The sequence below is a fragment of the Rutilus rutilus genome (assembly GCF_951802725.1).
Source record: "Rutilus rutilus genome assembly, chromosome: 2".
NCBI lineage: Eukaryota > Metazoa > Chordata > Actinopteri > Cypriniformes > Leuciscidae > Rutilus > Rutilus rutilus.
Genome location: NC_140210.1, coordinates 50,578,847 through 50,603,376, shown reverse-complemented (window position 1 = coordinate 50,603,376; position 24,530 = coordinate 50,578,847). Strand labels below are relative to the sequence as shown.

At 38.4% G+C, this 24,530-nt stretch overlaps 2 protein-coding genes and 1 pseudogene across 3 annotated transcripts in view; 1 reads left to right on the top strand and 2 right to left on the bottom strand.

The window, feature by feature from the left end:
• The first annotated feature begins 8,646 nt into the window (after positions 1-8,646).
• LOC311279599 (ras-related C3 botulinum toxin substrate 1-like) lies at positions 8,647-9,223 on the top strand (annotated as a pseudogene). Its single transcript has one exon. The product of its transcript is annotated as a ras-related C3 botulinum toxin substrate 1-like (transcript).
• Positions 9,224-9,354: 131 nt separating this feature from the next.
• Positions 9,355-15,409, bottom strand: LOC311283788 (uncharacterized protein). Its single transcript, XM_084398500.1, has 5 exons — positions 15,173-15,409; positions 15,002-15,089; positions 14,778-14,823; positions 13,878-14,134; positions 9,355-10,772 (listed from the first exon to the last, which is right to left on the bottom strand). Exons 1-5 carry the CDS (start codon positions 15,387-15,389, stop codon positions 10,718-10,720), a joined length of 663 nt encoding a protein of 220 aa, XP_084254626.1. The 5' UTR covers positions 15,390-15,409; the 3' UTR covers positions 9,355-10,717.
• Positions 15,389-24,530, bottom strand: part of LOC311279595 (B-cell receptor CD22-like) — a gene marked incomplete at both ends in the record, with an annotated part of 51,632 nt that continues 42,490 nt past the window's right edge. Inside the window, 2 exons of the mRNA XM_084391202.1 lie at positions 15,389-15,415; positions 15,478-15,761. Of these exons, the coding sequence (XP_084247328.1) occupies positions 15,389-15,415; positions 15,478-15,761 (311 nt within the window). The remainder of the gene's footprint in view (positions 15,416-15,477; positions 15,762-24,530) is intronic.

Genomic DNA, 24,530 nt, shown 5'->3' with positions numbered 1-24,530 from the left:
AGAAAAAGGCTACTCTCTGATTATGTAATCCATTAGGCTTATTTATGTGCATTTCTCTCTATAAGCGCGTTCACACGGAGATGGCGATCAACTTCATCTTTGCAGCCGAGTCGACACTTTTAGAGAAAACACTTGTTTATTAATAAAAATCAATACACGCGTCACCGGATTTACAGATGCACACTCACATATTATTTCGAAATAACGAGATATTGTGTTGAAATAACATTATTAATAATAGCCTATATCTTTTAGAATATTTGATTGAATGCTGAATGTTGCGCTTGTTCAATTTAATAAAATTAAAGCATTAATTCTGATCATTAACATAACTTAACTGAATATTAAATATTTTGTGGCCAAGTTTTGCGCTGCTCCCCGTCAATGATCTTGCACCCACCCACTCAGCACATGCGTTAAAAATTCTCTGGCGCTGTCCCTGCAGAGAAACTACGTAGGCAGTGTAATTATTTATTTTTTTTTATTTTTTTTGTTCCGTTACCTCCAACCTCAGTTTTGAGTCGCCGGATCTCTCTCTCGCGTGCCGGTCACCACAATACAGCAAGCAGGCAAAGCACACGGCACGCAAACTATATATAGCTTATATAGTTTTTCTTAGTTACAAACCCGAGCCCGACCCGAACCCGAGGCTGTTCAATAAACATTAACCCGAACCCGACCCGAAACCCGCACATTTTTCGGGACCCGTCGGGCTCGGGTCGGGTAGCAGACCTCTATCTCTCTCCCAGTATATGAGTAGCGCGAGGGCTTTTCAATGCATGCAATCTCACGTCGCTTTTACGCATCCACTTGAAAGGGATATTACGTTAAAAAAAAACGCGATACCTAGGTGAATCGATTTTTTTCTCCCAGCACTAGTGAAGTCACTCAGAGGCCCATACGGAAGAAAATTAATAGTTGAATAAAGTCTTTATTTTTTTATTTTTTTTGTGTGTACAAAAATTGTTGTCGTCGCTTGATAAACTCGCCAGAATAAAATTGCCTAGAAGCCTATGGAGGAGTGAGCCAGCTCTCATATTTCATCAAAAATATCTTAATTTGTGTTCTGAAGATGAACGGGAGTCTTACGTGGTTGGAATAACATGAGGGTGAGTAATTACAGACAGATTTTTTTGGTGAACTAACCCTTAAACACCGTTTTCATTTCATTTAAATGTTTATATGAAAATATTTGTAGTTGTTTTTTTAAGCTATAATGTAGCGTTTAAAATGTATGATAATCATATGAAATTTTCTGCTTTTTGATGTGCTGTAAAAGTGTGCACTTATAATTCACATGGTTGTGTTAATAAAAAAATAAAGTTGGACGAATAGTGCAGAATTTTTTTTCTAACCTTAAAATAACATTTTAACTTGAAAGAAAGTGGACATTTTATCGTTCTTTGAATGTTGTATTGATAATAACATTTTGGGGGAAAGAACGTTGCAGGAACGTTATGCTTACCTTAAGATGATGTTCCAGCAACGTTATGCCAATGTTCCAGCAATGTTATGCTAACCTTAAGATAACGTTGCATGAACGTAATGCTAACCTTAAGATGATGTTCCAGCAACGTTATGCCAATGTTCCAGCAATGTTATGCTAACCTTAAGATAACGTTGCATGAACGTAATGCTAACCTTAAGATAATGTTCCATGAACGTTATGCTAACCTTAAGAATGTTCCAGCAATGTTGTGATAACGTTCCGGCAACGTTATGCTAACCTTAAGATAACGTTCCAGCAACATTATGCAAACATTAAGATAACGTTCCAGCAACGTTATGCAAACCTTAAGATAATGTTCCAGCAATGTTGTGCTAACGTTCCAGCAATGTTATGCTAACCTTAAGATAACGTTCCAACAACGTTATGCAAACCTTAAGATAATGTTCCAGCAATGTTGTGCTAACATTCCAGCAACGTTATGCTAACCTTAAGATAACATTCCAGCAACGTTATGCAAACCTTAAGATAACGTTCCAGCAACGTTATGCAAACCTTAAGATAATGTTCCAGCAACATTATGCAAACCTTAAGATAACGTTCCAGCAATGTTATGCTAACCTTAAGATAACGTTCCAGCAACGTTATGCAAACCTTAAGATAATGTTCCAGCAATGTTGTGCTAACATTCCAGCAACGTTATGCTAACCTTGAGATAACATTCCAGCAACGTTATGCAAACCTTAAGATAACGTTCCAGCAACGTTAAGCAAACCTTAAGATAACGTTCCAGCAACGTTATGCTAACCTTAAGATAAAGTTCCAGCAACGTTATGCAAACCTTAAGATAATGTTCCAGCAACGTTGTGCTAACGTTCCAGCAACGTTATGCTAACCTTAAGATAATGTTCCAGAAACATTTTGCAAACCTTAAGACAATGTTCCAGCAACGTTATGCTAACGTTCCGGCAACGTTATGCTAACCTTAAGATAACGTTCCAGCAACATTATGCTAACGTTCCAGCAATGTTTTTTCTAACATTAAGATACCATTCCAGCAACGTTTCGCAAACTGGACATTTCAACATTTTTAGAACGTTTCAAGTCAACGTTCCCACAACGTTCTTAGCAAACCTTAAGACAATGTTCCAGCAACGTTATGCTAACGTTCTGGCAACGTTATGCTAACCTTAAGATAACGTTCCAGCAACATTATGCTAACGTTCCGGCAATGTTTTTTCTAACATTAAGATACCATTCCAGCAACGTTTCGCAAACTGGACATTTCAACATTTTTAGAACGTTTCAAGTCAACGTTCCCACAACGTTCTTAGGACATATTTTTGTTAGCTGGGTAGACAGTATATAAACACAGCATCAGTTGGCCAAAAGAAAGTTCGGTTCAGAGACGGTGCGATCACGCATGCGCAGTCTCTCCAGCTCATCGGTTCTCCGTATCGAACGTGTCCGAAAGAAACAGTTCTCGGTTCTGTGCTGGTGATCCGAGAACTGCTGCAACAACCAGTTCTTGACTCGAGAACCGTAGCATGCCTGTGTGTGAGCTGAAAACTACTGAAACCTTACTAGGCTAAATCAGTCGACAAAACTAAAAACTCGATGCATGTCTCCAGTATGTTTAATACGTTATGTTTTGATTAACACATTATAAACATTTGCACCCTTTAAAACCTTGGAAAGAGTTTAGGCTACGTCAAAAACGTATATCACCTTACTTAGAAATTAAATGATCTGTTCCTGAAAATAATGCTTTAGTATAATAATAAATGTTTAGTTTTATAATCCATTCATTGTTTCCAATCTTTAAAATAATACAGTGAAAAGGCAGTAGCCTATGTGATAAACATGTTTCTAACATGTTTTATTTTGTTACACTTATTGATGTTCAATAAAATACTTAAGAAACATGCATTTCGTCACTCTAAAAAAATTGCACGCATGCTCAGCTCATCAGCTCATCGGTTCTCCGTATCGAACGCGTCCGAAAGAAACAGTTCACAGTTCTGTACTGGTGATCCGAGAACCGCTGTAACTTTTACCTGTACGTTCGGCAGTGCGCGCATGCTCAGTATCAACTGCTCGTGCTCATCACTTCTCTCAGCACAACATGTCTCATCTCAGTGAACTGTTGGATTTACTGGAGTAACATATATGCCTACTCCGGGATATTGGTTTATTTTGAGTCGAAGGGACTGTCAGGACTCAGGCATGTCCGAAAGTGAGTAACTTAACTTGTGGATCAGCGCTGACGCAAGACGCGAACTGTTTCGAACGATTCAGTCCGATTTAGTGTACTGGTTCGACCAGTTCACTAAAAAGAACCGGTTCAAAAGAACGATTCGTTCACGAACCGGCCATCACTATTGGGAAGGTTTGAATCCTGTCACTTTGTACATTTACAGTCTGAGACACAGATAACGGCTGATCGATTCATTCTCTGCTTTTGTAAAGTCATGTTTAGATGATTTACCTGTTTCACTGTGCAATCTTTAGATTTAACACTCCTTCGTTTCTTTCTGTTATAATAAAAGACATTAGCAGACTATAGCCCTATTCGGACGGGACTAGTTTCACGGGGACGTTAGAGAAATTTCTGTTTCACAGACGTACTTTGAGATTTTAATCCTGTCCGAATCTGCCATGTCTGTCTTTTTCTCACACGACCTATGTAAAAATTCCAGAGCAAATTACCTACTGTTTTTCGTCAAACTCGGCGGTCCTCAGAGAAATCTAATCCCGTCCGAATGCGAATGTCTGTGATTGCCGAAAATGTTTTTTTCCAAAACGCTTTTTCTTGTGTGTTTTGGTCAACGTGAACTACCGTACAATCTCTCGCTATCGCGCCGGTATTCACGTTTCTGCTTTTTGCGCACCGATAATGGATGTAGATGTGTTCGGTACACTGCGAAGAAATAAAAAAATGAAATCAACAAGAAGAGCCAAATCAAACTGGCCACTGTAATATCAGTTTCAGGTAAGATTACTTTCATTTCTGCACTTAATTACATAACGTGTAAATTATATAAGTTAAAACTTGTTATTCCAGTGGGTTTATTATAAGAAAACAGTTCTATAAAATCATGATGATAAATGTATGTTTAGTTTTTTTTATACTACATTTTTTATAAAATGTTTACAAAACACTAAATACGTTAGGACGTTTTACTTTATATTTCAAAGTGCTTAATTTTAAAAGTACTTAATTTCAAAATACATTTGATCAAATTTCATACGCAATCCACGCATTCTGAACACGTGATCTTCTGCAATGACCACATGTAAAACACTCCTACCTCGGTAATAAACACGGAGATGTTAGTCCCGTCCGAATCCGTACATGAAATCACAGACGTAGGTTGATAAGAATTGTAACTCAAACGTCGTTTGGAAAACTAGTCCCGTCCAAATAGGGCTTATGGATTTGTTTTAAAACACAAATTAGTCATTTCCTACATCAAACCAAAAGTGAATTTATACAATTACTGCAGGGTTTTTTTTATTGAGCTCACTTCCGCAATATGTTGATGAGCTTCACCTTTCAACGTGGTTACGTAATGCGTGGCGCAACACAGCTAGTGCAAGTCGAGCATTTCTGGTAAAAATGTATATACATAAAAAAATAAAATAAAAAATGGCTGATCATTTGGCTAGATAAGACCCTTATTCCTCGGCTCCAATTTGGACATTCAAACCGTTGTAATGCAGTGATTGGCTGCCAGCAAGACAGCAATGTAATGGCATCATATATTTAAGATCAAGGAAACAGCTTAGTGAGCAAAAAGTTCTAAATGACAAATTAAATGTGTAACCATTTTTTTAATGATAACCAATAATTTTTTACCATTTTTGTGAACTTTGCTATTATGTGGATTTTAATGATGTGTCTTTGAAGTAAATTTTTAGGCATGGTTTAAATGGGCACATAGTCTGTATGATGCCAGACAATACCCTAGACTGGTCCTTTGGCTCAGTATATTAATACTGAATGGTTCTTCATTTACTCAACTCAACCTTTATTTATAAAGCACTTTCAAAACCATTAGAATGGACCAAAGTGCTGTCCATAAGTAGTAAATAACTCTAAAATACAAAGAAACATAAAATAACATCAAAACACGACACAAAGAAAATCAAACAACAAATACCTCACAGTTCTCAGACCTAATCAAATGCCAAAAGCTTGATAAAATAAATGAGTCTTCAAGTCCTTTTTAAAAATGTCCATGCTTGACGAGGATTTTAAAGATAATGGCGACACATTCCAAAGTGCAGGAGCCGCAACAGAAAATATGCGTAGGGGACGTTGAGACTGATAAGGGATTAATATGTCCTTTATAGGCTATGGTTTCAGCGATGCGGACAACGCAGAAGGAATCGCGGAATCCAGGCATAAAACCAGAATTCGCTGTATAATGTCACGGAATTTGGCTAATTTTGAATTAAACAAGGAAGCAGCGATGCACAGCTAATCAAATTCAGATCATGATATGGACTAACGTCATAATGCATCTGTTGTTTAATTTAATTGTGAATGAGTAGCGTGGTTTCATGAACTTCACACGTTCGTGGATTTGTCAGCGTCTGTGTCTGCGTCTCAAGGACGTGAACGCATCAACCTCATGTCCAGCTCGGTCCAAGACTGACAGAGATGCACATCTTCTCATATTGAGAAGTGGCTGTTTGTTTCACTGGAGCAGCAGCATATGCCTTGACATGCAACTCTACTCCTGTTTTCTGTGGAATCGCTGTGCTATAAAATTTGAGGGTGGATTTTCCTGGTCGGAGCAGCTTTTCCCAGCAGGCAATTGATGTTGAAATTGACATGAAACATTGACGTAAAATAACAGGTCAAATATGCAAATCAAACTGACTTCCAAAAACTTGATGTCCTTTTCATATCCACACACCGATGGACTATCAATCACCAAAATAACGACACAAAATCAATGCAATGAAAGACAAGTGTTATTCAGCAAACTTGAAATCAATAATACAAATGTAAATTAAAAAAGAAATACACCTATTCTGAAGCGGACTTTTTTCTTTTGGCGAGATTGACGGTAGCTTTTCTCAGATAAATCACTGGAATGATTGTGAAATCAACTCTCACAGCAGGTCAGGACATGAGTTTGATGCGTTCACGTCCTTGAGACGCAGACACAGACGCTGAAAAATCCATAACATACTGTAAAAAAAAGAGAGCTGTAAATTAACGGTAAAGGGCTGTAAATGAACAGCAACCAGCTGCCAGTAGATAACCATTATTTTACAGCGCAATTTTTTACAGTGAATGTTATCCTCTGTCAGTTTCTAATCTTGGCCTCACCTGCTTGTTCTCTGATTATTAGTTAATTTGCCCCACGTCCTCTCCCCCGTTTTCTTCCTTTTTTCCACAAGTGTTTGCTGTGGATGTTTTCCTGTATCTGTCGTGTCTTGCCTTGCCTGCCTCACCCCATTCCCATCACTGCCAACCCTGGATTGTGTTATTGCCCCACGGGGTAGTTTATGTTCCCTTACGAAAAAGAAGTTTATTCAAGTGTGCTATTAGTATACTTCTTTTAAACTAAAAATAAGAAAGTATACTTTCAGTCTACTTTTTATATACTTCTCAGAAATATACTTTATGTACTTCTCAGAAATATACTTAAAATTCCACTTAAGTGTACTTGGCCTATACTTGTACTCAATCTTTTGATCGAGATATACTTAAAAGTTTAATTATTCAAAGTATACTTTGCTTGTAGTTGTGTTAACTCTTTTGATCGAGTAGCCTATTAAATATACTTTTTTTACATCGGTTTTCATATACAGTCTTATGAAACTTTGTTTGAAAATATTGATTAAAATATTGATATAAAACAGATATGTTTCTAATTCTGCGTATCTGAATTTTAGTGTAGGCTAGTACACTGGTGTACATAGGAATTGACTTTAATTCAACTTTTCCCCACATTGACTGAATTTTCCAGCTCTCCATGTTTTCACTGGTATACGGTAGGGGGCGCTATGACACATCTTCTAGTACAGAATCTCCAGATCAAAACACAGGAGAAGAAGAAGCTGAAACAAGTGATAGGAGATTGCTCACTCAAATGTAAAATAATGTGATCATCAAACATTAAACAGCTTGTAAATCAAAACTGCTTAATGTTTCCAAATGAAGCGTAACCCATTAAGGGAAAACGACTGAAGCTGTGGGGGTGTCGGACTCGATTTACTCCATCTGTGTTTGATCATCGTTCTGAATCTGATCAAGGCAGTCTTTGACAAAAATGTGATTTTCTCAACTATTTTGTTTAAAATGTTGCCTTTCTTTACGAAACTTACCTACATTCAAGTGTTGATAAAAAAGGAGCTAATAAAAGGTTTTTAAAATTAAAGTAGAGTTAAAGGTATTTTTCAAGTATAAAAAATGAACATAGTAGTATAGGCCTACTGCAAGTGCAAAAATTGTATATAAATAGTAAACTATTAGTATAATGTTAAGTTCACTTAAAGAAAACTTGTAGTATAAAACTACTAAACTAGTAGTTTACTGAGAGTATACTTCAAAGTTGCTACAAGTATTAAAATAGTAAACTACTAGTATACTCATAAGTTCACTTGCAGTACAAATGAGAAACATAATTATGAACTAGTTGTGCACTTAAAGTTTACTACTGTTACACTTATAGTACACTTAAACATACTTTTATATACTTCAAGTGGGCCAATTTAGTCCCAAGCGGTATTAAAATAGTACACTTACAAGTTTACTACTAGTACATATTGACATTAATATACTTACTACATAAAGTATACTTAAAAATATACTTGAACATTACTCAAGTATACTTCATAAAATGAACTTGAAGTATACTTTTTTTCGTAAGGGTTTCTCTGTAGTTTTTTTGTTTTTTTTGTTTTGACTTTAAATAAAGCCCTTTGTTTCTCTCTTTTCTTCCTAAACCTAACAGACTGGAGCAGCAGCACACACGTTTAAATGCAGTCGACCAGCTAACTTTACTTTGTCGAGTTTGAAATTTTCCTTTCACTTTTATCGACTCCACACCTCTTTCTTTTCTGTGTGGAATCACTGTGTTATTGAATTTTTGACGGTGGATTATCCCGGTCGGAGCAGCTTTTATTGATTCATTCCAAGACAAAGCTAAGTGCTAACAGGACAGCGTGTGAAGTGAAAAATGCAGACCATAAAGTGTGTGATCGTCGGGGACTGGGCTGTGGATAAAACAAAACTTCTGATGAGCTACACCATTGGTCACTCTCCAAGTGAGGATTACACTGTGTTAAATAGTTATTCTGTTAATGTAACGGTTGATGGGAATCCAGTGACCCTGGCACTGTGGGATACATCAGGACAAGAGGATTGTGACAGGCTTCGACCACTTTCCTACCCTCAGACTGATGTGTTCTTGATCTGTTTCTCTCTTGTGGATCCAGACTCGTTTGAGAACATCCGTGCAAGGTGGTTTCCAGAGGTCAGACATCATTGCCCCAAGACTCCGATAATTCTTGTTGGGACTAAACTTGATCTGAGAGACGACAAGAACACCACTGAAGAGCTGAAAGAGAAGAAACAAACCCCCATCACGTACGAACAAGGTCTGGCTATGGCTAAAGAAACAGGAGCTGTGAAGTACCTGGAGTGCTCAGCATTAACACAGCGAGGCCTTAAGACGGTGTTTGATGAAGCTGTCCGGGCAGTCCTGGACCCGTCCCCAGTGAAGAACAGAGAGGAAAAAGTGTTTAATCGCCTGAACTGACTGAACACACACATGCTGCAATATGAGCTCACCGACAGGAGAAAAGCCGAGGATGATGGGAAATGTGTGTTGGGGAAGAAGAAACTAAATGCCATTCAAGAAATAATACATACTGTATGTGTGCTGTGTGAATATGGTTTATTGGTTTAATTTATGATTTAATAATACATTGGTATATCTAATACATATCAGTTTTATTGTTGGTGTATTGATTTAATCAAGTATGAATTGGTTTATTCAAGTATATTTTATTCATGGGTCAGTAAAAAATAAGGATGTTGAAACATGATGAAACATTAAAAATATGTCCTTTTAACCAATCTTTGTATTCATAAATATTTGCAAAAACAAAATGTATTTAATGTTCAGTGTAAGTAAAATTGCACCTTGAAAACACTGCTTACACAATGTAATTGTTATTGTCAGAAAGAAATATCAAACATATTTCAAGGTGAAATACAAATCACTTCAAAGTAGCTTTACTGTCAAATTTATGTAAAATGATAATGTCTTAAAGTTTCATTTCAAATACAACAATTAAAAAACGAACTGAATATGAAAATAAGATCTGATCAGAGTAAAGAACGGAAAGTTTTTGGGAGGGAAAGTCTATTTTTGTCTCATCCATGAAGAATAATTCACACATCAACCACTAGAGGACACTTCAGTCCTGTATAACCAGTAGAGACACTACAGCCTTAAACAGCACTAGGTTAATGACTAATCAGGTTTATTGAAGCATTAGCAATAGTTTTAAAGAGTTGTTGATTATGATTTCACTTTTCTAACTTTAGTTAGTGTGTAATGCTGCTGTTTGAGCATAAACAACATCTGCAAAGTTACAATGCTCAAAGTTCAATACAAAGGGAGTTTTTTCACTTTTTAAGGACTACAACAAACGGCTGGTAGGGACTACACGACATTCCTCCCGGGTTAGTGACATCACCAACCCTAAAATTTACATAAACCCCGCCCCCGGAACACAATTTATACATTATCAAGACAGAATATGCAAATCAATGACTAGAAGATAACTATACATCAGCTAAATACATTCATCAACTAACCATTCAGAAATGTCCTGTTGCTTCTACATGTTGTCACAATGTCGTCTGACTCCGGTTTGAACATAAAGACTAAACGTTTTTTTGAAATTTTCAGTACATGTCTGTGTGAGTGCAAGCTGTTGAAGCTCCGCCCCCTGTGCCGGGAGCAGCAGCTCATTTGCATTTAAAGGAACAGACACAAAACGGTGCGCTTTTGCTCACCCTCAATAATTGACTATTTTAACATGCTATATACAAATATCTGTGGGGTATTTTGAGCTAAAACTTCACATACACACTGGGGACATCAAAGACATATTTTACATCTTGTGAAAAGGGCTTTATACCACCCCTTTAAGAACATACAGAGTAAAACATGAAGTGGAAACTCTTCATAAAACACTTACATTAATACATAATACAACATAATATACTATTACTCATTACACGCTGCTGTAGATTATTGAAGGCTCTTCCACTGTTTGTACATTTGATTGCCTAAAAAACAAACAAACAGGACAACAATGATGTTACAGCTCAGATGATCTATGCTGGTTAAGCTGGTGCTGGTTAAGATAGTGCTGGTTAAGATGGTGCAAGTTAAGACAGTACTGATTAAGCTGGTGCTGGTTAAGATGGTGCAAGTTAAGACAGTACTGGTTAAGACAGTGCTGGTTAAGCTGGTGCTGGTTAGGCTGGTGCAAGTTAAGCTGGTGCTGGTTAAGACAGTGCTGGTTAAATTGGTGATGGTTAACCTGGTTAAGTTGGTGCTGATTAAGTTGGTACTGGTTAAGCTGATGCTGGTTAAGTTGGTGCTGGTTAAGATAGTGCTGGTTAAGTTGGTGATGGTTAGTATTGGTTAAGCTGGTGCTGGTTAAGATAGTACTGGTTAAGATGGTGCCGGTTAAGATAGTGCTGGTTAAGCTGTTGCTGGTTAAGATAGTGCTGGTTAAGTTGGTGATGGTTAAACTGGTTAAGATGGTGCTGGTTAAGTTGGTGGTGTTTCAGCTGGTGCTGGTTAAGATAGTGCTATTTAAGTTGGTGATGTTTAAGCTGGTTAAGCTGGTACTGGTTAAGTTGGTGCCGGATAAGTTGGTGCTGGTTAAGCTGGTGCTGCTTAAGTTGCTACTGTTTAAGTTGTTGCTGGTTAAGTTGGTACTGGTTATGTTAGTACTGGTTAAGTTGGTACTGGTTAAGCTGGTGCTAGTTATAGTCCAGGCGTTTTAAGCCAAAATGGGGGTCAACCGTGAACAAATTGCAACAGAATCAAACTCAACTGATTTTATATCCTCAATATGTCATGAGTAAGGAAAAAAAAGCCCCGAAGAATCCCATTAGGGGAAAGTTCCGAAAAAGACCCAAATATATCCTATTCATACGCCTATTCATTATTTTTCTCAAATGAATAGGGTACAAATTTTAACCTTTAGATATCACCATGAAAATTACTGAGTTGATTACTTATATCAAGACATACAAAAAATGTATTACAAGTTTTTTTAATTGTTTGTTAACATGGACAAACGGTGCATAATCTAATTACAGATGTGCTAATTTGCATAAATACCACAACAGATCTAAACATTGGGTATAGCCAGGTGAAAATGTCTTGTTGAATCTTGTTGACATATAACTGTAAAATACTTAATGTTAAGGTCTGAATGGAACCCATTTAGGCTACCCATGAGCATTAATACATAGAGGCAGGAAGAAGTACTTTAAAACAGCCTTTTTTAATTATTATTGCAGAGATGGGGTTTGGGGCTGGGACCGTGGGACTGTTTCTGGGGATTTACTTTTTATTTTACTTACCTTTTGTCTTCTGCATTCTCCTTACCATTGTCTCCTGTTCTTGCCTCAGACTCGTCCCCCAGAAACAGTCCCATGGACCCAGCCCTAAACCCCATCTCTTAAAAATTAATAAAGGCTGGTTTCTAAAGTACTTCTTCCTGCCTCTATGTATTAATGCTCATGGGTAGCCTAAATGGGTTCCATTCAGACCTTAACATTAAGTATTTTACAGTTATATGTCAACAAGATTCAACAAGACATTTTCACCTGGCTATACCCAATGTTTAGATCTGTTGTGGTATTTATGCAAATTAGCACATCTGTAATTAGATTATGCACCGTTTGTCCATGTTAACAAACAATTAAAAAAACTTGTAATACATTTTTTGTTTGTCTTGATTTAAGTAATCAACTCAGTAATTTTCATGGTGATATCTAAAGGTTAAAATTTGTACCCTATTCATGTGAGAAAAATAATGAATAGGCGTATGAATAGGATATATTTGGGTCTTTTTCGGAACTTTCCCCTAATGCTGCGTTCACACCAAACGCGAATCTGCGTCAAAATTCGCGCCTGCCGCGTCTAGTTATACGCGTGACCACTTTGTGTGCATTCGCGCGTCAAGAGTGAAATTGACGCGCGTAAAATCAAAAGTTTGAAGCGAAATTTACGCGCGTCAAGAGGCGAAGTCAGGGGGCGAAAGTTTCTAAGCTGTTGGCGGCCATCTTTTTTAGATGTTTATAGAGCATTAACAATAGCATTAATCGAGAGAGTCACCGCTCTTATATGATCTGAAGAGCAGAAACAGCTGCGTAGGGGACATCGTCGCTGTACTCGGGTCCACCAAAACCTCCGGAGGGTTTCAGGAGTTTCACAATTTGCTCCAGGAGGTAGGTTTGGTGGACCTAACGGTGAGGACTCTGACGAGGACAGCGTAGGCCATATAAAGCCTCGGCCTCGAATGGTCGCTGCCTGACGAGCCCGCGCTGTAAAGCCCGGCGCGAGGTTCACCCTCTCCCGCACCTAATCTGTCATTTATTTTTGTTTTGATAATAAATGGAGCCAGCCTCCAAAAGTGAAACCTGTCCTGTTATTTTTTTTGAAAAGTTTTTATACACTTAATTGTGTTTGGTGTCTTTACATTAGATTAATAAAGTTTAATATAGGCTAATCTAGAATAGATATGGAATAAATAGCATTCAATACAAATGAGTAGGCTATCTCTCATATTGAAATCGAGTTTTATGTGAAAGATTTGCTTTGTTGTGCATTTTAGTCATATTACAAAATAATTTATTGAGGCCAAACATAAAATAACATTAAACTGTCAGTTCACCACGTGACAGCAGCAAGCAGGCAGGCTCCTGATTGGTTAACGCGGCGCGAATTGACGCAGAAGTTCAGATTTTTCAACTCGGGCGGCAGACGCGAATTCGCGTCAAACGCGTGAAACACAAAAAGCACAATTCGCGCTTAACGCGCCAGACGCTCAATTCACGTCTAGTTCGCGCGAATGAGGCGAATTCGCGTCTACCGCGCCGCACTAAACGCCTCATTCGCGCCGCAAGACTTCCAGACGCGCGTAAACGCGTCTTACCATTGACTTAACATTGAAATCACTCGCGCCAGACGCATATTCGCGTTTGGTGTGAACGCAGCATTATGGGATTCTTCGGGGCTTTTTTTTCCTTACTCAGGACATATGGAGGATACAAAATCAGTTGAGTTTGATTCTGTTGCAATTTGTTCACCCTTTTTTCCTAAAACGCCTGGACTATTATGTTGGCACTGATTATGTTGGTTTTTCTCACCTCACTGCAGCATCAGGCTGATGAACTCTTATATCGTCATATTGACATTCATTCTCCTCTGCTCTCTTCGTATCTGTCTTTTTGTGATGTTGGACAGTTGCGTACTGGATCTCCTCAGTATCTCTGGATTCAGGAGTTTTTCCCCTGAAATTTTTGGGTTTCACACTGGCATACAGAGCGCCATTGGCTGAATCTGGATCAGAAAGAGGCTTATCATGGACTGAAACTCTCCGTGACGCATCAGAATAGAGATCATTCTGAAATACAAGAACATTTGTAATTATTATTAAGACATGTAAATCAGTTTGATTTATCAGTCTAGAGCAGTTTCAAACTTTTCAGATCAAGTGCCAGATCAGATCAAATCACATCAAAGTAGTGATGTAAAATACTAAAAATCATACATATTATTAAATGACGGAATAAGAATTTTATGTGACATACATAAACAGCTGTGCTGATGTAAATGATAATGATTATCAAATGATTAGACAAATAATATTTGGTAACATCTACAAAAAGAACTTTTGTCGATGTATGACAGATAATAAAGTCAAACTAGTAATAATAAGCGCAATAATGTGTAATGGCTCGAAGTCAGTTGGTGCTTCTCTTTTTTCTGTTCTTGTTGTTTCTCTTTCCATCAATGATTCTGCTTATTAACATTAGGTGTCACCACTAATGGCCAATCATCACTTAATTAATCACTTAATTATCTCATTAACTTTAACACTGCTTCAGTGTTAATTTTTAACACTCTGTAGTTGGACCTATATGTACACCAAGGCGTGTTAATTTAACACTGGGGATTTTGCTGTGTACAGTTACAGTCTGAGACACAGATAACGGCTGATCGACTGATTTTCTGCTTCTGTAAAGTTGTGTTGTGTTTAGATTTACCTCTTTCACTGTGAGATCTTCAGCTTTAACATTCCTTTGTTTCTTCCTGTTATAATAACAGACATTAACAGCATATGAACGAATGTATTAAATTAAGAGAAAATATGAACACTGTTTTACTTGATTACTAAGATTACTAATAATCGAACACATATTAACCATTTTATTCTTCATCAGACCAAAAGTTAACTTATACAATCACTGACATTTTTTATTGAACTCACATAATGAACAGGATGAAGATGATGATGAAGAATAATCCTCCAAATGCCGCTGTGATCACAATCACATTCCTACCAGCAACATGATGAACTGAAAGAGGAAGATCATCATGATTAACTCTCCAAACTGATGAATGATGTGAAGATACAGGAGTGTGTTAATAAAAGCTTCACCTGTGACAGTTACAGCGTCTGATCTCTGAGATCCATGTTGATTGTGAGCCTGACAGTAGAAGCGTCCACTCTGTAGTGCACTGAAACTCTGTCCAGATCCAACAGCTGAGGGTTCATTCTCCTTAAACCAGCTGAAGTTCAGAGCAGGAGGGTTTGAGTCACTGATGCAGTTCAGAGTCACTGAATCTCCCTCCACTATTACACCAGATCCACTCATCAACACTGAGACGTTTCTGGGAGGATCTAAAGACAAAAATGAAAATTCACAACAAATACTAGAAAATTATGAATTTTAAGTTTTTTACCAATGAGCAGATGATCATTAACTCACACATGACATTTAAAGTCACATTATCAGAGTATTTCTCTCCATGTTCATTGATGGACTTGCACTTGTATTCTCCACTGTCATCAGAGCTGATCTTTGAGATGTTGTAGATTCTTCCAGATCCTACAATCGTTCCTCCTTTAAACCAGCTGAAGTTCAGAGCAGGAGGGTTTGAGTCACTGATGCAGTTCAGAGTCACTGAATCTCCCTCCACTATTACACCAGATGGACTGATGGACACTGAGACGTTCTTTGGAGGATCTAACAGAAGTATACAAAAACACTAACAATCAAAGTAAATTTGACATCACCGACTCATTATTTCAGCAGATGGACTGACGGAGATCACAGGATTCAAGATCTACAGGTGTCAGGGACTATTTACGAAAATTCAGCATTTATTTATGTGTGACTGGTTCTACTCGCACTGTTTTGATCCAAGTCAAGTCAAGTCAAGTCATCCTCATTTATATAGCGCTTTTAACAATGTAGATTGTTTCAAAGCAGCTTTACAGAGATAAACGTATAATTTAAGGTAACAGAGATTGTTTTGGCTTTATAGCGTTTTTTTAATAAAGTTATTTTTCAGCTAAAGTTAGTTTTGATTGATTCGCTTCCGTCGCAACGATCATTTGTTATTAAATTAGGGGCCGCTAAGACGACACAATTCTCTCTACACAGACTTTAAACGCAAACCTGTGATAAACGCTGATGGCGTTCACATGCGCATTAAGAATTGGTTCTATAGTTATGTGCGTTTGAATATATGTGCACAGGTTTGTAATTCCTTACAAACCAAGCCTAAACAAAGTACTGGTCTTTCCTTATAAATTTTGATACAGAATTATATTTTATTTTGTCACTTCGGGGTAGATACGTGAAACGAATTTCCCGACAACGCTTTATCTGTAGAGTGGTAAAGGGATCCTCCATAGGGAGAGACTAGTTGGCACTTCAGCACTGCGTTGTCATCGGTCCAGGCGAAGGTCCTTCATCAGATCTGGATACGGCCTGGATCCGGCAGGCTGCGGGAAAAACCTCTGGATAAACAAAGACACTAAAATTAGCGTGGATGCCATTCTTCTTATGATGTAACAAGTACATCAGGATTTATGGGAAGTGTTCCCGGTTCCGGCTGACCTAATCTATGCAGCCTAACATTGAATTATAGAAGTCTGTAATGTATTATGTGAATGCTAGGTCAAAGAGATGTGTCTTTAATCTAGCTTTGAACTGACGAGAGTGTGTCTGCTTCCCGGACAAAGGTAGGAAGACTGTTCCAAAGTTTTGGTGCCAAATAGGAAAAGGATCTACCACCAGCAGTCGATTTTGATATTCTACAGCATTCACCTTCAAATAAGTGATCATTTTAATGCTTTTGGCACCAATAATGCAGTTCCACAAGGTTGGTGGTTATGAATACCAAATATAAACACAAAACTTTAAACACAGATGCCCATTTTGTGATGATTATGTCATCATCAACATTGAGCTGATAACACCTCAAACTTTTTCTAGGCTTTCTCTGCCACAACAATTGTGTTTAACAAACACACTGTTACAGCAGTCAAAGAAAAGTTAAAGTAAAAAGAAAGGGGACCAAGAGCCCAACTAAAGCAAACACTGATCACCACAATGGTGACACTTCAAATTAAAAAAATATCAACATCTAAACCTCTGTTAATTCTCACTAAGATCATCTGACAGCAATAGTCAAAGTAATTATGTCTAAATGAGACCATAAATGATGTTGAAATATGTCCACAATGGCCACATCTGAACTAGTTTTAACCTTGTACGAAGGTTCGATGAACGTCTATATCGGACGTCCAGAACACGTCAAAAAAAGACGTCATAAAAACTTTCATTCTGGCTCCTCAGTGGACGTCATTTCAACGTCCGATTTTTGTAACAAAGACATTGAAAAGACGTCTTTCGGACATCATTTTGCTTAGTGGGTTGACTCGTAGGCTACGATGCAAGTTTCTACAGAAGAATAAACGTCATCAGCATGTGCTAGTTGTAAACAAAAAGACAATGATGAATCACACTTTGGCAATTGTAGTTTTAATGTGCGCTGAAAAAAAGAGGAAGCGGCGAAAGAGGAAGGGAAAAGAGCTTGAGGTTAACAGTTTTAAGTTTTAGGGCCATGTCGCGTTGATTTCATGTTGTGATTTGACTTCCTGCTCAGCTACTGTTCGGACGCTCTTGCTTACTGCTCCGCGCTTTGCTCTATCGCTTTTATATTTTATCTCCTATATTTTTATATTTTATTTCCTTTTATCACCTAATTTTAACTTCAGCAAATCAGCACAGTGCTCATACAACAAAGTTTGGATTACCACAAAAACGCAGAATTCTTTTACCCGACCAGCTTACATTCTGGGAAAGGAAAACACAACTACATTCATAAGTATAAGAGAGAAAATGCCTCTTCTGGAATCTACTTGCTGCACTAACTGCCACAGAGTTTTACAAAGGATTGCAGTTCTTGAAACAAAGTTACTTACGGGACCACCAAACCAGACGGAGCACACAACAGAGCTTCGTCATGGACACCCTCAGCATACAGCCGGTGAGTCCCATGAAACTAGTGCTCCTCGACAGGTAGAGAAACAAGCCGATCGACTTACTAATCGATGGCACAAACAGGGAGCGAGACCCAAAGGCACTCGAGACATCAGATTGTCACGAGCATCGCATATTGCCGCAGTAACATCCTCTACCCCAGATACAGCTCTGACAAGGATTGCAAACACTGGTCTCCTACCACTGCCTATACATCTTAAGACCAGATTTGAAGTACTAATGAATGTAAATGAGGAATCCCCAAACGTGATGAATGTGATCGAACACAGACTGAATCAGCCTGTAGCTAACACTGATGCTAACTGGCGCTCAAGGTCGAGCAGACAGCGGCACTCAGCTCAGAGCGCAGCCGAGCCCAGGACTCTGATAGTGGGGGACTCCATAATCAGAAACATTAGCAGCAGGGACACAACTACGTGCTGCCTTCCACAAGCAACAACTTCTGATGTAAACAGGGAACTTCAGAACATTCTGATGAAACATAAGACTGCAAATCGACTCATCATTCATGTGGGGAAGAATGATATTTATAAAGAGCAGTCAGAACTCCTTAAGAAGGATTTCAATGAACTTTTTGAAACACTTAAAAGACTGAAAGTTAAAAAAATGCATCAGTGGACCACTCCCAGCAAGAGGAACAAACAGGTTTTCATGGTTGCTTGGGCTTAATACATGGCTGCAAAAAACCTGCAATATAAAAGGAGTGAACTTCATTGACAACTTCAATCTTTTCTGGAGTCAGAGACAACTGTTACATTAGGATACCCACCACCAAACAAACTTGGTTCAAGAGTGTTAAAGGACAATATATACTTCTCCCTCAATCATCCTTCTGCAGTGTGTGCCAATCTGAACGGCACACACACACACCTGGACACAGTATGAATGACCACAGGACTTCACTTCAGCAGCAAAATGGACATGATGTTGACATATCACACAAGGACAATGATAACACCACTCCGCCACAACAACCTCTGCTCACGGACTCAATCTCAGCTGAGCCCTGCCCACAGAGCTCACCACAGACAGACATATTAGAGCTGCTCCAAGATTCAGCACCCAAGGACGACTTCCTGGAAAACAGCCAGGGAAGCCAGGACAGCATATTACAGCCTCCGATAACACCTGAGCAACAGCCCCTTTCACCAGACACGTTATCCCTCTCTCCAGCATCTCCACTTCTGTGCTTCTCACAGAAAATGGAAGAACTGGTGTATGCTGGAACCAAACTATCCCACTCTTTTGCTGCAAGCCCCCAGATATCAATAAAAAAACGGCAGGCACCGCAACCACCAAAGCCTGCGGGCCCAGCTCGCCCTCCCCCTCCTTCTGTGAGAGCTCTTCGGCCTCTACCACAACGCCAGGGCCCACACCCTCCTCCATCCCCAGTCAACACTTTGATCTCACAGTGATGTCACCATGTGGTCACACCGTCAGCAATCTGAGTTCACAGTGATCTAAAAGTGTAACCTCACAGCGCTCTCACTGTGTGCTCAAACTGTGACCACAATAGCCACATAGCAACATTGTGTCGGCTGTCGTGGAAATTCTTTTCTCAACTTCAAATCAATAATCGTAAGACAGTAGGATATCTCAAAGGTTAACAAAGATCAGCTTTATTTCTTGCAAGAAATAGACATTCACATACAGAACGCATCTGGTATGAGAAGGCCCCGACTTCTGCTTTTTGCCTAGCTTATATACACAAAACACATCCTGGTTTTCTCAAAAGATCGCCTTCGTTACCTTAAAAGGATACATCTTGCTCAAAATCTTTGTCTGGCATAAATTATATCTAGACAGAACAATATCATGCCAACATACAAGTTCCTGTTTTTAGCTGCTGCTCAAAATTCACACCTTTTGTCTATCTCTATTTTGATCTTAAGCTACGCACATACTTTCACACTTGGAGCTCACAAAGGGACACTTGAAGTACAAAAGGTCACTTGAGTGTGTATAGTCTCTCTGTTACTTAGTCTCCTATAACTCAGAACATTTTGTCCCTGCAAGCTTGTCTTAACTTATGCTTTTCTAAACACTTGATTACATATCTTTAATAACGTGCTTTAGCTTATATGAATATATTTCTTCAAATGCTTATGAGTACAAATAAAGTGAAAGATGTTAATACAAGTTGTACACTTCTAAAAGTAAAAGAACACATCTAAAAGTAAAAGACCACTTCTAAAAGTAAAAGAACACATCTAAATGTAAAATTTCTATCACACGGCCCAGATCCGGCCCACATCTGGCACACGTGGAAAGATGATCTGGCCCACATGCAGCGTGGAATTACGGCACTTGGGTGGGCCACTCCTGTTTGCCAAATCTGGGCCACAAGCAGGCCATAGCAATGCCACATGTCAGCCAAGAGCAAAGAAATAAACCAGAACTGGACCTTATCTGAGCCACAAAATCTGTGTTAAATATGAAGTCATCTCAGCCTGTTAACAAAAAGAATCACTGAAAGAAAGAAGAGAACAGAAAAAAGAGACGAGCAGAAGCACAAGAACTACATCTGACTTCAGCCACAGCCTCAGATGAAATCAACTGAAGAGAAAAGAAGACATTAAATCTGTGAAGATCTCAGCAGAGGAGGATTAAACAACTCCACAAACAGCATTACCAGCTTCACTTATTACTAACCAGACTGACTTTATTTCTGTCAGAAGTCTACAGAAGTTTTTATTGAGAATTAACAGAGGTTTAACTCTAATGTGTTTCATTTGAAGTCACCATAACAGTGAATAGTGTTTCCATTAGTTGGGCTCTTAACTCGTATTATATGTTTTATCTTTTTTGGCCGCTGTGACAGTGTTTTTGTCAAACACATTTGCAGCAGCAAAGAAAGCTAAAGTGAAACGAGATCAGGTGAGGATGGTTACCTGTTGATGGTTTTATAATCATCATGAAGTAACCTGTTTCACTGAGGTAATTTGAATCTAACAATTGTGTTGTACCAATAATATATTCTCATTACAAACCCTGTGTTACTGCAGCATGAGGTCCAGCAATATTATAACAATCAATTAGAAGATTTTAACAAACATGAGCACGAAAAATTACTGTTCGATAACAAACACAGACATCAATAATCAACGTATGAATCTCAACAATGGTGACAATCTAAAGTACCTTGCTGCAATGCATGCTGGGTACCATCATTGTACAAAACTTCCAGCATGCACTGCAACATGAATAAATTATGCAGCTGAATTGTCCTATTATTTTAATTCTAAATATGTGCTTTTATTTTTTTTGTGACATTTAGTAGCTTTTCAGTGATGTTCTGAATTAATCTGTTTATCTAAAAATATATATATATTGTCACCCTTGTTGAGATTCATGTGCTGATTTTTGATATCTCTGTGTGTCACGGTGGATGCATTTTTCATGTTCATGTTCGTTAAAATCTTCTAACTGATTGTTATAATATTGTTGGACCTCACGCTGCAGTAAAACAGGGTTTGTGATGAGAATATATTATTGGTACAACACAGTTGTTAGATTCAAATTACCTCAGTGAAGCAGTCTATTTCATGATGATTATAAAACCATCAACAGGTAACCATCATCACCTGATCTCGTTTCACTTTAGCTTTCTTTGCTGCTGCAAATGTGTTTGACAAACACACTGTCACAGCTGCCAAAAAAGACAAAAGATATAATAAGAGTTAAGAGCCCAACTAATGGAAACACTAATCACTGTTATGGTGACTTCAAATGAAACACATTAGAGTTCAACACCTGTTAATTCTCAATAAAAACTTTTGTAGACGTCTGACAGAAATAAAGTCAGTCTGGTTAGTAATAAGTGAAGCTGGTAATGCTGTTTGTGGAGTTGTTTAATGAAGTTGGAGCCTGACATCAAATGTTTAGACGTCAACCTAATTTTCATTTTCAACTAAAATGTTCAAATCCAATAACATTTATAGCTGGGGTGACCTCATATTGTGGCCATAAAATGAGCACACAGCGAGTGCGCTGTGAGGTTACACTTTTAGCTCACTGTGAACTCACATTGTGGTCATATGGAGAGATCACTGTGAGATAAACGTGTTGACTGGGTCTGCTCGAGGTGAACCAAAAACAACTGATACCAGCTCTCAGTGATATGTGTCGGGTCCCCGCTCTGATAACAGTAACTTTCTCAAATGTTTACAGAACAAGCGGGAACCCAGTGTGCCTGTATCTTTCTCTATTGCTGTTCTATTACAAGATAGAAAGTCTAAGGCCTTCAATAGCCGTACAGCAAACCTAACTAATCTGGTGCCTATTACACGTCAAACTAAGATTGCTGTGGTGACAAAAAGTAAGACTGTTAAGTTAGCACTTTTAAACATCTGCTCACTTAAAAATAAATCACTTCTAGTCAACGACTTAATAACCACAAACAACCTGGATTGTATGCTTCTAAATGTAACATGGCTAGAAGACAGCTGCAGTGCAACAGTCCTCAATAAAACAGCCTCTCCTAACTTTACTTTTATGAGTGTCTGCAGAGCTGTTAAGAGAGGTGGGGGTCTAGCTGCTCTTTTTAAAGATATCTATCAATGTAAGCAAATATCTGACTCAGCATGTACATGGACCCACACACAATCGTGGACACACTCTAGATTTACTTATCAGTAAGGGTCTAAACATTTCATCGATTGTTATTAAGGATGTAGCACTGTCTGATCATTTCTGTATTTTCTTTGATATATTGATCTCTCCTGCCACTGTGACTTTGAGTGTGTGCGTGTGTGTGTATAAATAACATAGTTTGGGAAATGAAACTAGACAGTCTGATAGAATCTTGTGATTAACAAATGAAGTCATCATTAAAACAAAGTTTGCTTTACCTAGTAACAGAGGGGTTTGCATATGAAGAACCATTCAAATAGTCGGGAAATTATGTAATGCAGCATAACATTTATGCTATACCTCTATACTATAAAAACTGTTGTATTCTTGTGTACTGTGGGATTTTCTCAATGGAATTTGTCTGAGATCCTCCGGCCTTGATTCTTCTTGGGAGAGTTTATCTGAGAACTGCTCGAATACTCTCCCGGCCGTTAATAAAGGCATTTAAAAGACATTTGCTGAAAGTGTGTCTGTTATTACTGATGCGCAGCAGGTCAGTTTAGGGAAGCAAGTAAGTTAGAGTAAGAGACTCGGCCAGTTGTCGACGGAAGACGCAGAGAGCTAGAGTATAAAGGTTATTAAGTGTCGATTAGAAGACGCTATGGTTGTCGATTTGAAGACGCCAGATTTATTTATTAAGACGTCGATTTGCAGACGCTAGATAGTCAGGTTTAGGGAAAAATCCACTACAATACTCACACATGACATTGAGCTGAACAGCAGGAGAGATGTGAGTGTGTCCGTCTACAGCACAGCTATATCTGCCTGAATCCTCTCTTCTGACTGGATTGAGGGAGAGTTTGTTACTGTATTTATTGTCAGTTACTATCTTCAGTGAGTTTCTGTACCAGATGAATGTTGCTCTGTCAGTCAGAGCGCAGCTGCTTTTACATGTCAGATTGACTGAATCTCCCTCTGTCACTCTCTCAGGAGACTCCACCTGAAGATCTGAACACAACACACACATTATATCTAGTGCTGCTGTCATACACTGATTATTATTCAACATAATGCACAGAAGAAGAGATAAACCTCACCAAAGTCACCTGTGACATTAAGAGTCACTCCTGGAGCACCAGTCCATCTTCCTTCTGTTATATCAGTGATTAATCTGAAATAGTACATGTGTGAATCCTTCAGTGTCACATGACTCAGTCTGATGGTGCAGTTCTGCTGTGTATCTCCCAGATACTGAAGCCTCTGACTGTATTCAGTGTCATTAAACAGATCTGGAGGCTCAACACCACTTAGTAATGGGCCTTTTGTCCAGAACACTTTCTTGATCTGATGTCCAGTAGGGTATGTATAAGTGCAGTTCATTATCACTGTTGAGTCCTTTAGTGCACAGATGTGTGATCGACTGTAACTCACACCCCAACCAGCACTAGAAACCCCTGAAACACAGAATTCATCAAACTGTAAATGTGTTTTATCTGTTACAACCACCCATGAAAGCGTGTGAAAACTTATTATACAAAAATGGTGGCTCATGAAATAAGAAATACAGGCTAATCTCTTTCCCTGCCATTAACAGAATTTTCCGTCTTTCCGTGTTTTCATTTATATATATCTATATATTTATTTTTTATTTTATTATCAACAACGCTGGCTGGCAACTTAAAAAAAAAAAAAAAACGCTGGCAGGAAGAGTTAAAATCCAATGAAGGATCTCAGTGTGAAGTTCTTCATCAGCTTTAAAGGAGGGTGTTGCAGAAAAGCAGAAATAAAGCAGCAAAGAAATCAGCCACGAACAACATGCTGCTCTATCAAATAATACAACAAATGACAAATAAATATGAGTTTCGTGGC